A 12,682-nucleotide genomic window follows, 5' to 3' on the forward strand; every position below is an offset into this window, starting at 1 on the left:
ACTAACTCATTGTTTTTAATAATATAGATTACTTAAAATATGTTTGTAAATCAACACTTTGGCTCAATCTATCGTAATCCGTAACCTAATAAATAAAAAAAGTAAAAAATAAGTTAAATAGGTAATACTGATAAATGTGATTTGTTCTTTAATTGCTTAATATTGTACTCATTTAAAAAAATACTCGTCAGATATTCTCAGGTCACGATATTTTAGTAAAATTAAAACTAATAAATAATACTGGAAAGCAACCTCTTGTAAATAAACACAGCTACCAAATTGTCGACCCGAAAGTACTCTTCGAAACAAATATGTATTTTTTTTTATATTTTCGAGTCCGTACGAACGTATTAAAAAAATAATCACAAATGTCATCGACATGACAATTTTGGGTCAAAAAATATTCGTAATCTCTCTTCATCGTATATCTTTGTTTTAGCATCGTTGTAATTTAAAGCTTCGCAAATCCTGCAGAGGTGATAGGATTTCGATCCGAAATATCCATGTTCATTGAGCACTTCGAAGTCATTTCTCCACTCGTGATACGAGAGAAGGGTTTTATCATCTTTACTTATATCGAGAATGTGATTCGCTAATTCTTTGGGTTCCTTGTAATTGTCAACGTGCAGGAAGGAATTAGGTGGCAGGAGTTTTTCACAGGTATCAACAGTGGAACCCATTATCACTGGTATGGCGCCCTTACTGTACGCGTGATAAAACAATTTCTCAGTCAAATATTCTTCACATAGAGAATTCTCGAAAACCAAGTAAAATAAATATTTGGACATCAAGTTGCAATCCGCTCTGAAGTGACCGGGACAGCTGAAATAGATATAAATGACCCTCATTACAGGCATATATGTTATTGCTTTGTATCACGTGAATCCGAATAGTGGAATAGCGGTTTCAAAGTCATGCAAGCATCACTGGATTTTTATACGCATATCGTACTCGTTGGATTATCATCTCCTCAAGAGTAGGACAGACTTTTAATCTTGCATTTACAGACTGTTTTCTTTTAACATAATCGACGTCAGCCACGATCATTATCAATCTGTTATTATCTTAATCTTTTAAATCCAAATAATCTTATTATTTAATTTTAAGCGTTATCGCAATTAAAATTACAAAAATCATCACAATAAAAACAAAATGTAACTAAATCCAATTTTTGACAGCTTATTTCTCAGCATTTCAATACCTCGGAATCTAATTATGAACAAGCGAATGACTTTTTGATACTTAAATGTAAACCGCTCATAAATATTTTCATTAGTTACGCAGATTATACTTTCACAAAATTACCTTTCTTTGTGATTTTCCGAACATTTTCCATAAACATCGACAGTTATATATTCCTGCATTTTTTTCAAGTAATCCATCCTGCGAGAAACAGCACAATTCGATATGAGAATAGTCGCCAGAATGTCTTTACTTTTGTCATTCCAATATGGAACCAACGTCTTCAAATGTTCGTATGTTATTTGACTTAATATCGGTTTCTTCAACGCCACCGTTCTGCCATACGGTACAGGCACGTCGGAATCGCTCCTGGAAATGTTTAGATATAAATCATGATACGAATAAGTGGGGTTTAATGTTTGAGGAAACTGCGTATTTCTGCGTTGGTTTTGCGGGTACGCAAGAAAAGGGTTTACGGGTTCTTACGTATTGTGTCGTTAGCGAAACCAACTAAATAAACCATTTAAATAGATTTATTGTCAATTTATATAGTTTGTTACATACGACATTTGACTTAAATGGGATATTTTATTGCATTTAATATAAATTCTTAGCTATTTTAAAAAGCACTTCAATTGTGGCCATTTATTCTATTAATGATTAAAACAGGGTGATTTTTATCATCTGGCAGTAAAGTACAACTAACTTATAAATAGAACAAGCTACTTCGCTTTCTATATGTGCAAAGGTAAAATTTATACAGCCAATATTAATAAATAATTTTTACTATTTAAAATGATGAAATCATGTCGGATTTGAATTCGTAGAAATAAATTTTATTTTAAATAATATATTTTCGTAACTGTTATAAATATTTTCGTAAATTATTGTTACGAATCTCAATTTTCTTTTACCATTTAATTTGTTCTGTCACAAAAAGGCGCCATAAAATATAGTATCAATAAAAGTTTAACATTTGGCACCGTAAACATATAAAGATCAGTCGAAGCAATTGATTTCGTAATAAAAAAGAAATGAGCACATGAATTTGATTATTGTCAATATTTGTAAACAGGGCTCTAAACTTCGATTATTTATATATATATATACAAAGTGTCGTACTACAAAGGAACTAAAATAAACGAACCTACTTTAATGTAGCGCGTCAAATGTAAGTTGGCGTGTGGCAAAACATGTACTAATTTTTTTTGTTTATTTATATCTTATTTGTTTTATTTACCCTTATTAAGAAAACTTACCCAAAATCTATTAAAAATGAGACGTAGAGAATTATTTTCTAGGGAGATATTGGTAAAATAAACAAAAAAGTGGAAAGACAAAGGAAGTAGCAGGTGCTGCCACAGGAACGCCAACTTATACTTGACAGTCTTTACCTTAATAGTGTGCGTGACACTTGCCAAACGTCAACAAATGACAACTTCGACGCGTTCTCAGCTTTGACAGTTTTTTATATTAATAATAATCAACGACTATTTCGTATACTATATTTTAATGCTCAATAGGTTATGTGGAAATTGATTGAACACACGTTTAAAGTAATCCAATTTTAAACTTCTCAAAGTTAAAACACGACCGTATTTTTCTTTTTATATTACGATATATTCTTACCATAAAGAACCCTCTCCTTAATGGAAGAGGAGGCCTTATCCTGCTATGGGAAATTTACAGGCCGTTACTTTACTTTTTTTTTACTTTTTACATAAAAATTAATAAAAAATAAATGAAAATAAAAATCTTCAGAAGTGATTAGTCAACTATATTGTGTCCTCTTCTTTCAAATTTACGAACAGTACCCAAACAGTAGTGACGGAAAGAGATAAATCGCTGTTAACCAAACCACCTGCTAAATAGCTGTTTTAAGTCAGGCTATTAGAATTTGAACTACAAAGTTTAAGCGTTAGTCATAAACTTAATAGCCCCTTCTCATCATCTCAATATTTTGTGGAAAGTTATAAGCCTGAGATTACAGAAATATTTGTAATGTCCGAGAACAATGATGAGAAGAACAAATCGTCAAGGCGTGGTTCTTTGTCAGACCAATCGGATCATTTATCTAGTTTATGTTTATGCAAAACAGTTAGACCACACCACTAGTTCATTACACACAACAACGGCACCCTGTAAATTTCCCACTGCTGAGTTAAGGCCTTCTCTCTCTTTGAGGAGAAGGTTGAGGAAAATATCGTGAAACCTGCAGGTATCTAATTTTAAAGAAATTCTGCCGCATGTGTATTCTACCAACCCGCATTAGAACAGCGTGGTGGAATATGTTCCGAACCGTCTCATAAATCACATGTTAAGGCTAAATTTAAACAAAACTTAATCACTACAAAATACAACTTTATACTCAAAGTATGAGTATTACAATTACCTATACGTCATAGACCAATTGAAAACATTCGCCAAGTGCGATATTTTAGGCGTCACAGACGCCATAGAAAATGCATGAATCGGGGATTCGTCGCTTAAAAAAATCCATCTTTGTCCTACATTCCTCTTAGTTGTGTTTGGGAATACACCTCTTTGTATATGAACTACTACAGCATCAGCTAAGGACAATTTACTGTCGTCTCCTGTAAATTTGCAGTTATGGACACTGCACTCGCTAAGTGGATCACTCTTCCTGCAAATAAAACGATTCATTGATTATTTTTCATTGAAAATAAGGGTTAAAACATAAGGTACATAAATTGTAAAAGAAAATGTATAAATCTGATGTATTTGCTTAAGTATTTTAAAAGATTTTTTTTTAGATTCATATGTTTTTTGTTAAGACAATAATACGATTTAGATACAAAACGATTTAGATAGAATTATCAATGAAAATTGATACAAATAAAATCAAAGCAGCTATTTGAAATAAATATGTATATATATATATATATATATATATATATATATAGTGAGATATAAATATTTTTTAAATAATACATAAATTGACAGATAACGTTATGGTTTTGTATAAAATATTGAAATATTTGGAGACATTCCTACTTAAAATTGAAATCATAATAATTGAAAATCTTATCAGTACACTATTAAATATAATTTATTGGTTTTAAGATATGTGTTATCTTAACTAAAGTATTTGTTGATAGATAGTAATTTTGAATTGATTTAAAGTATATAAGTATATATATAATACGATGTCATGAAAATTTTAAATGCTATTCGTTGTACAGTCAGAGTAAGAAAACCTTTGTCAGTTTTAAAATTAATTTCTTTATCAAGTCTTAAACTCTTTTTGCTAGCAGCATTTCCCCGTTGAATCGCAATTCCGATCCTCTGGGCAAAAAACGAACCAGCCCTCCTGTCACCAGTGGAGGCAATGAGGCGAGGTGTTATACTTTTGATGAAGGTTTTTGCACCACTACTCCAAGGGCCATTTCGACATCAAATGGAATTCAAAAGGTATTAAACTCTTAATACCTTTTGAATCTAACATCAAATCATTACGAAGCAAAATGTCATTCTCCATCGATCAAGCAGTTTATCGCTCACACTGAGCACACGAAGATAGATCTTAAGGTGACGAACCTTTTCTTACCCCGACTGCGCAAGCATTTAAGGCACATTGTGTATTAAGTTTATATACTAACCGTTTGCTACCGAAGTTTTCAACATGCCGATGTTGCAGCCATTTCCAGTACCTCCATATTAATATAACATATGTTCGATTCTCTCTATTCTTGAATAATTCAATTCGTGTATTATTTTTAAACATAAGCGATCCCAAGTTTGATGATTTCCAATCCTTAAAAGTAAATTAATGTTATTAAGTTAAGCACGTCAACTGCTTCCGGAATCTGTAAATTCTTGTGACTCATTATCAATTCTCTTAAACATAGAAACTAGACATAAAAGAAGACGAAACACGCTACATCTTATTTATAAAGATATTAGAATGCAAATTTCTTAATTAATGAAGCGAAACCAATTAAATCAATCTAGAAATATGACACGGAGAGAAAAGTGTACAATTATAACCGATTACTTGAAAATGTGTTGGCTATTGTGGATGAAATGTAATAGTATCGAGGTAGGTAACGGACCCCAACAACGTAATAGTGTAAAGTTCATTAGTCATTACGTAAGCACTATGATATTTATTCTTTTGCTCAAAAAGATCATGCATCAATATGACAAGTTAGCATAATATTTCCAATTGACCGGGAAACTGAACGAGGCTTGAAATATCAACGCCAAGTATTCCGATACTAGCTGTGACGGCTTTTGAAATATTCTCAAATCGTGGAGATACGACAAATGGTGATTTTTTTGCAGTTAACGCGCCAACTTGCATCTATTGTTGTTGAAGTGGACTAGGTTTTGCCGGCCCCAGTCCGAAACTTTATATAAATAAGATTCGATTTCAGACAGAATTTACTTGGTGGTAGGGCTTTGTGCAAGCCCGTCTGGGTAGGTACCACCCACTCGTCAGTTAATCTACCGCTAAATAACAATACTCAGTATTGTTGTGTTCCGGTTTGAAGAGTGAGTGAGCCAGTGTAACTACAGGCACAATGGACATAACATCTTAGTTCCCAAGGCTGGTGGCACATTGAGCATGTAAGGAATAGTTAATATTTCTTACAGCGTCATTGTCTATGGGTGATGGTGACCACTTACCATCAGGTGGCCTATATGCTCGTCCGTCAACATTTACCATAAAAAAAAAAAAAAGAAGATTTTTCCAATTTTTGTCGATGTTTTCCGAGAAATATGAGCTCGGTCGGTGAATAAGGTTACATTACCTACTATCGTCTTCATAGCAGTGAATTTTCCTGAGTTGTCATTGATTATCAGAAGAAATAGAGTAAATGATAGAGCGCTGCTTTGTGTAACCAGAATTGACAAATTTTAAGTCATAAAAAATCAGCCTCATTGTACTATTGTCGTGGTGGGATACTAAATAATAACTATTTGTTTGCATTATTAGAACACATTAAGAATATCCTGAAATGTATATGAGGTTTAATTTTAATACTATTATTTGAATAGGTTACTAAAATAGTATCTATAAGTTTACGTAACTAAGTGTTATCTTGTACTTTGATTCTCATTAAATAAATGACAAAAATAGGACACTGGTTGTATAAAATGCTACAGTGTAACGTAAAGTTATTTAAATAAACATAAAATTATGGACGAGTTCATTGATGATGTTATTTACTAAAAAGAAAAGAGTATTTATTTAGTTATTTACTTCGTGCGCATATGCTAAACATACAAGCAATAGTGGAACAATAAAATCGATAAACTATTTTTCCTTAAAACTATTACTAATTTTTATTCCAAAATTAATGTTCGTTTTCTCCGATTGCTTATTTAATACTGACCGTAAAGGAGAAAAATATTTGAAAAAAAGTTTTTTTTTATTAAGTAAAAATTAGAAACAGAAATATAAAGTGACAGTGTTTTTCTTTATTATCTATGTAACATTTCAGGTACCTAATTTGAACCAATCTGGATGTACAAAATAGCCTATACAGCTGAGAACACATATAATGTTCATTGAACCCGAATACTAACGAAAAGAAATGACATAAACCCAGAGAGCGATTATTTTTTAAAAAACAGTTCCACGAACAAACTCAGAAGCTTATTACAAATTTCGCTTATAACACTAGAGCTTGTCATAGAGAAATTGTCGATAAATGAGAAACCGATATACGTTGCAGTGTTCGAGTCTACCCGTGACCACGAACACTGCAAAGTGCTCGAAACGTCGGGATGTTTAAAAATAATTAATATACGCGATTCATCCGTTATAATTAGTTTTATTTAAATATTTTTAAATCTACCGTGAATCACTGGATTACGATGAGAGATAACTCGGTATAGCATAGTACGTGTATTTTGACAAATAACTAAAGACAAATATTTTAATTAAAAAGAAATATTATAAGAACATCCCGATAACATAAAAATATACAAGATCGGTAGTGGTCGCGGTAATGATTGTATAAGCTTTGCAAAGAATCATCGGGCGATGGCGAATATATTTGACAAGATATTACTTAAAGTGGGGTTAAGTTAGATTAATCGCTTACTAAGATATTATGAAGTTTGAAGAGCGTACTATAATCCTAGAGTCAATACTTTCCACGAATGAGATCCGTTAACTAAAGATGGCTGTGTTTGGTATTTTCCTGAACGATAGTGTGAGCGTTACATCCTAACAATTAAAATAAATGCAAAATTCAGAGAATACAATAACAAGGAAAGAAACTAAATCCATGGAAACACATGTGGGAAACACGTAGACTGTTTACAAAACAAAGTTGAACGCAAGACAGGAAGACCAATCGTTAAATTAGAACTAGAAGACAGTAAACTTACTAAACAGGTTTCGAGCATATTGGTTTCAAATAGCCCAATCTCGAATCTTTTTTATCTTGAATACATTGGGCACTTTTGGAAGAGGCCTTTATTTGCTGATTAATTCTTGAAATAGATTAGGATGCTATAAAATAATCCTATTATATCTCAATTCCAGATAAACTATAAAAGCTGTAATATGTTTTATTATTTGTTATTCTTAAATTGAATGACAGTCTCTTGATTGCGAGTGTATGAACTCGTGAGATAAATTATAATCTTAAAGTATTTAGAATTTGACGGTGATAACTACGTAGGATACAAAACTGTGATTATATCTACTGATATTATTTAATTTTTCAAACGAAGGTCGGGTTTAGAATCATTATGGCATAATTTTTGGTTTTTAATTCATAAAACGTATGGAATAACCAATAATGAAGGCCGGAGAAGAATTCGTTTTACTTTTAAAGGCCTTATTTGAATTTTATTGTGGCACGATGTCTTACGACAAACGAACGAGAAACTTCTTTATAATTCTAAACAAAACATAAAAAAAAGTTGCCTGGTCTGGTATAAACTTGGTCGCTTTGGTTACCTTTTCCAGCTCTCTTTACTATTCTATTAGACCACCTCTGTTCTCTGTAATTTCCTAATAAAGTATATTAATATTACAAGAACAATATTATGCGATTAATCTTAGAGAGAGGACGGAATATATAAAACCATCAAAATCTATTGAATTATTAATAGATATTAAGTCAAATACGGATTGAACTCCGTAACCGTAATCGAAAACAAAGTTTATCCGAATAAAAATCTATTCGAAAATGTAATCGGATCCGAGAATAATGTATGTTATAATTTTCTTTAACACCGCAACGCTAGCTAATTGATTTTTAAGGCTATTTGTTTTATCTGTAATTATACCTAAAAATAATAGCGCACAGATATTCTAAATGTTATCTAGAATTTTCTCATTTATAAATTCTAAAAAAAATCTAATATTGTAACTGAAACCATACGAAACAATCGGATAATTCTTAATAATTTCGTATTTGTAATTATTGTAACCGTAATTACTATAATCATTTATGGATATCCGTTTCCATATCCCGGTCGGAAATAAAATATTTACAACGTATGATATTTAGTATCGTAAACATCAAGCATATTTACTTACCTTTCGTCTATGATAAAAATTATTCACTAAATCAGTGTGGTGACTATGATCATCGCTGTGGATGACACTCTGATGTTCCGGTTGATATATTTCACTCATATAAGCCGATTTTAAATTTATATTCAATTTATATATTAATAACAAACATAAACATAATACTATCAACAAAAAATAAGTATTAAATGATAGGATCTTTTTAAATAACACTCTTAAATACCACATTTTGTACTAATATAAGTAGAACATATTATAAATATTACACGTTTTCTGATAACTATGCAAATTTCCTTAACTGCCTTACAACCGTTTTGTTATTATTCTATACGAGTATATGAATATGACGCTAAATTTTCGCTGTACACGTTATCCTGAGATACTCATAACTGATGTAATCATATCGCGCACTGATAAAATATACTAATAAAAGTCCATTAATTTTGACCAACATAGAAAGATATTATCTTTAAGTGTAAGTGATTTCAGCAATATTAGATAAGGTACGACTCTATTTTTTTTTAAATATGCGACTTGAACGTTCGGAATACGATAAAACAAAACACGAATGCAGCTCGCTAGCACATTGTTTTGTAAATGTTAACTTTGTTTAACAATTATTAATCTGTGAACAATAGAAACGAATTATACGGTTTTGTAACAAGGCCATCTTTTATTACAATTTAATTTAGGTACATTTTATTTAATCATATGTTTTAGGCAGTCGGAAGTGAAACCTTTATCTATCAAACTATATTATGATCACATTTATTTATACGTAATATGCAATAATGTATTTCATTGTGCTAAATATAAAAAAGTAGATAATAAAGTTACGTCGGTACTTACTACTTTTTAAAGACAATTTAATTTCATGCCAATCATTGGTAGATCACTGTTCCGAAAAAGTGGTATCGCTTAACGATTAAAAAAAAATGTATCAGTACCAGGCAGTATTTGTATATAAATAAATATTATATTTCATTTTATAAACAATGAAATTTTTATATTTGTGAGTTAAAATCGATGACCGCTTACGAATGATGTTTTCTAGATCTCATTGCTAGAAAAACTCATAAAATTATTAATGATTATTTATATATTCCTAATTATTTAATAAATTATGTAATAATAATACGTTACATGCATTCGTTAGTTTGATATGTCTAAGAAAAAGTTCTTGTCCTAAGAAAGCGTAAACCATTGCAAGAAAGTCAAAATGCTAACTAGAAGTAGAGTTGTATTATCAGTATTATGTACTATCAGAAAAATTCGCTCAACACTGCAAACTGCTGACAGTGGGGCCCAATTCTAAATAGATCCAGATTCAAATCATTCAAGGTTTTCATGGGTGCGCCACTCCGATGTCCCGGGTTCGATTCCCGGCTGAGTCGATGTAGATTATCATTAGTTTTTATGTTGTCTTGGGTCTGGGTGTTTGTAGTACCGTAGTTACTTCTGATTTTCCATAAAACAAGTGCTTTAGCTACTTACATTGGGATCAGAGTAATGCATGTGATGTTGTCTCATATCGTGTTTTAAAAGGTATTTATCCAGGCCATATCTTAACAAAAAAAATAACAGTAGGTACATGACTACTTTTCAATACTGCGTAATTAAGAAAAAAACAACTTCCAAATATCCTAAGAAAGAGAGATGCATTTGACAGCTTCAAGTAATTAGAAAGTTAATGAAAAATAACTTGATAAGATATATATATATATATATAAGAGGTTTAAGTAAAGTTCTGTAAAACTGTCAATAGTCTATTTCAAGCTAAAATAATGTAAATAGGTACTGCTGTGGTCTACTTTACAATATATAAAACAAGTTCTTGCCCTCGGCTTCCCTCGCTTGTTAGTGATTGGTGTTGGGTGAAAAAGTAGCCTATGTCATTTCTTTGAGTTAAAGTTTGCTGTATACCAAATTTCATCAAATTCGGTCTAGTGGCTTGGTAGTGAAACAGCGACAGACAGACACAGTTTCACATTTATGTTATTAGTATTGAAGTATAGATTTTAATAAATAACATAAAAGTAATAACAATAAGGTATGTACTAATAAATTGTCCAGAGTATTTACAATGTACCTATAGTTTAAAATCCTTAAGGTTTTTGCATCGATTTAGTACACACCTGCAGTACCTTACTAAAAACATTTTACTATTTTTTATTTGATTTAGTTTTTCAAAGCTTATAAGCATAGTAGTATTCTGGGAAAGCTATTTTATCGGTATTATAATAAAAGTGTACTTAGGTAGTATTATTGTGTAAAATTAATTTTATTTCCTGGCAACCTACACCAACCCACTCTTAGTAGACAATTTTAAACGGCAAAGCTATTTGTTAAATATATTACTTGGAAAACAATACTTTTTTTTATATTAATGCATCTTCCCACATGCTTCTACCCCTTGATGTAACTAATCTATATATAAAAAATAACAGACCTTACTGACTGATTCATCATCGCCGAACGTAAACTATTACTACTATAAGTTAGGGCCTTGAAATTTGGTGAGGAGGATGGAATTATTGAGTAGGCACCCACTAAGAAAGACATTTTGGAAATTCTACCTCTAAAGGGGTGAAATAGGGGTTAAACGATTGTATGTAAGTCCGTCATTTTTTAAGATAGAAACATGAAATTTTATTTTTAGGATACTGATTCAAAACAAGTTAATACCTATTTCAGCGTTTTTAGATATTCTGTCCCTAAAGGGATGAAATAAGGGTTGAAAGTTATTAAGAGAGTCCGCTATTTTTGAAGTTAGATCCATGAAACTTAATTTTTGGAATACTTAATAAAAATGAGTAGATACTTAGTTAAGCGTTTCTGCATAATATTCTAAAAATGAGTAGATACTAAGTTAAGCGTTTCTGCATAATATTTTACCCATAAGGGGGTTAAGTAAGGGTTGAAAGTTAGTATACGAGTCCGCTATTTTTGAAGTTAGATCCATGAAACATTATTTTTGGAATACTAATTAGAAATGAGTATATACAAATTTAAGCGTTTCTACATATTCTATCCCCAAGGGGGTGACATAAGGGTAGAGAGTTAGAATCAGAGTCTATTATTTTTAAAGGTAGAAACATGACAATTTATTTTTGGTATACAGATTAGAAATGATTAGATATGTATATATCCGTTTCTGGATATTCAACCCTAATGAGGTGAAATAAGAGTTGAATGTTTTTATAGAAGTCAGTAATTTTTATTGCGTTGAAATATTTAACTTTACGTTTGGGATGCTAATTAAAAATTAGTCCGGACTTATTTAAGCGTTTCTAAATATTCTACTCCTAAAAGGGTCCAATAACGGTTGAAAGTTAGTATGGATGTCAGTTATTTTTTAAGATAGAAACATGAAAATTTATTTTTGGGATAACGATTAAAAATTAGTAGATATGTACGCATACTTTTCTGGATATTCTACCCATACAGGGGTGAAATAAGGGTTGAAATTTATATAGTAGTCGGTAATTTTTTTGGGCTGAATGATAAAACTTTACTTTTGGGATACTATATGATACTAGATACTAGATGATACTATAAAAATGAGTAGATACGTATTATATATATACATATATATAGATATTTTTCTGACTATTTTAGTCCTAAGGGGCGAAATAGAGGTTGCCATTTCGTATATAGGTTAATTTGGAAGTCTGCCATTTTGAAGTTAGAAATATGAAACTGTATTTTCAACCGACTTCAAAAAGGAGGAGGTTATCAATTCATCTGTATTTTTTTTTTATCTTTGTTTCCTCATAACTTTTTACTGGGTGGACCGATTTTGATAATTTTTTTTTGTTTGAAAGGTAGTGCTTCCCGTGGGGTCCCATATTTTTTTCCGATGATGGTATCCGTATGAAAACGACATAAGTCTTAAATTTGCATTATGTATATGCGCGACAAATAGGTGAATAACTCAAAATCACATTTACCAATTTTGATGATTCTTTTTTTTATTATAAA

The 12,682-nt window shown here is 31.0% G+C and overlaps 1 protein-coding gene across 1 annotated transcript; it reads right to left on the reverse strand.

Moving 5' to 3' along the window:
- Positions 1-320: 320 nt before the first annotated feature.
- LOC124530001 (4-galactosyl-N-acetylglucosaminide 3-alpha-L-fucosyltransferase FUT6-like) lies at positions 321-9,289 on the reverse strand. The gene is made up of 5 exons (XM_047103973.1): positions 8,708-9,289; positions 4,803-4,957; positions 3,575-3,826; positions 1,306-1,551; positions 321-822 (listed from the first exon to the last, which is right to left on the reverse strand). The coding sequence occupies exons 1-5, from the start codon at positions 8,927-8,929 to the stop codon at positions 372-374; spliced, it is 1,326 nt and encodes a 441-aa protein (XP_046959929.1). The 5' UTR covers positions 8,930-9,289; the 3' UTR covers positions 321-371.
- Between the last annotated feature and the right edge of the window lie 3,393 nt (positions 9,290-12,682).

The sequence above is a fragment of the Vanessa cardui genome, chromosome 5, assembly GCF_905220365.1.
Source record: "Vanessa cardui chromosome 5, ilVanCard2.1, whole genome shotgun sequence".
Taxonomy (NCBI): Eukaryota; Metazoa; Arthropoda; class Insecta; order Lepidoptera; family Nymphalidae; genus Vanessa; species Vanessa cardui.

What these genes read in the sequence shown, in the direction of transcription:
- LOC124530001 (XM_047103973.1), bottom strand. Translation starts at nt 8,929, where the DNA reads ATGTGGTATTTAAGAGTGTTATTTAAAAAGATCCTATCATTTAATACT. An exon ending in GAAAACTTCGGTAGCAAACG is followed by an intron (nt 3,827 to 4,802) that starts GTTAGTATATAA and finishes TTTTATTTGCAG; the next exon opens with GAAGAGTGATCCACTTAGCG. An exon ending in TCGGAAAATCACAAAGAAAG is followed by an intron (nt 823 to 1,305) that starts GTAATTTTGTGA and finishes TATCTATTTCAG; the next exon opens with CTGTCCCGGTCACTTCAGAG.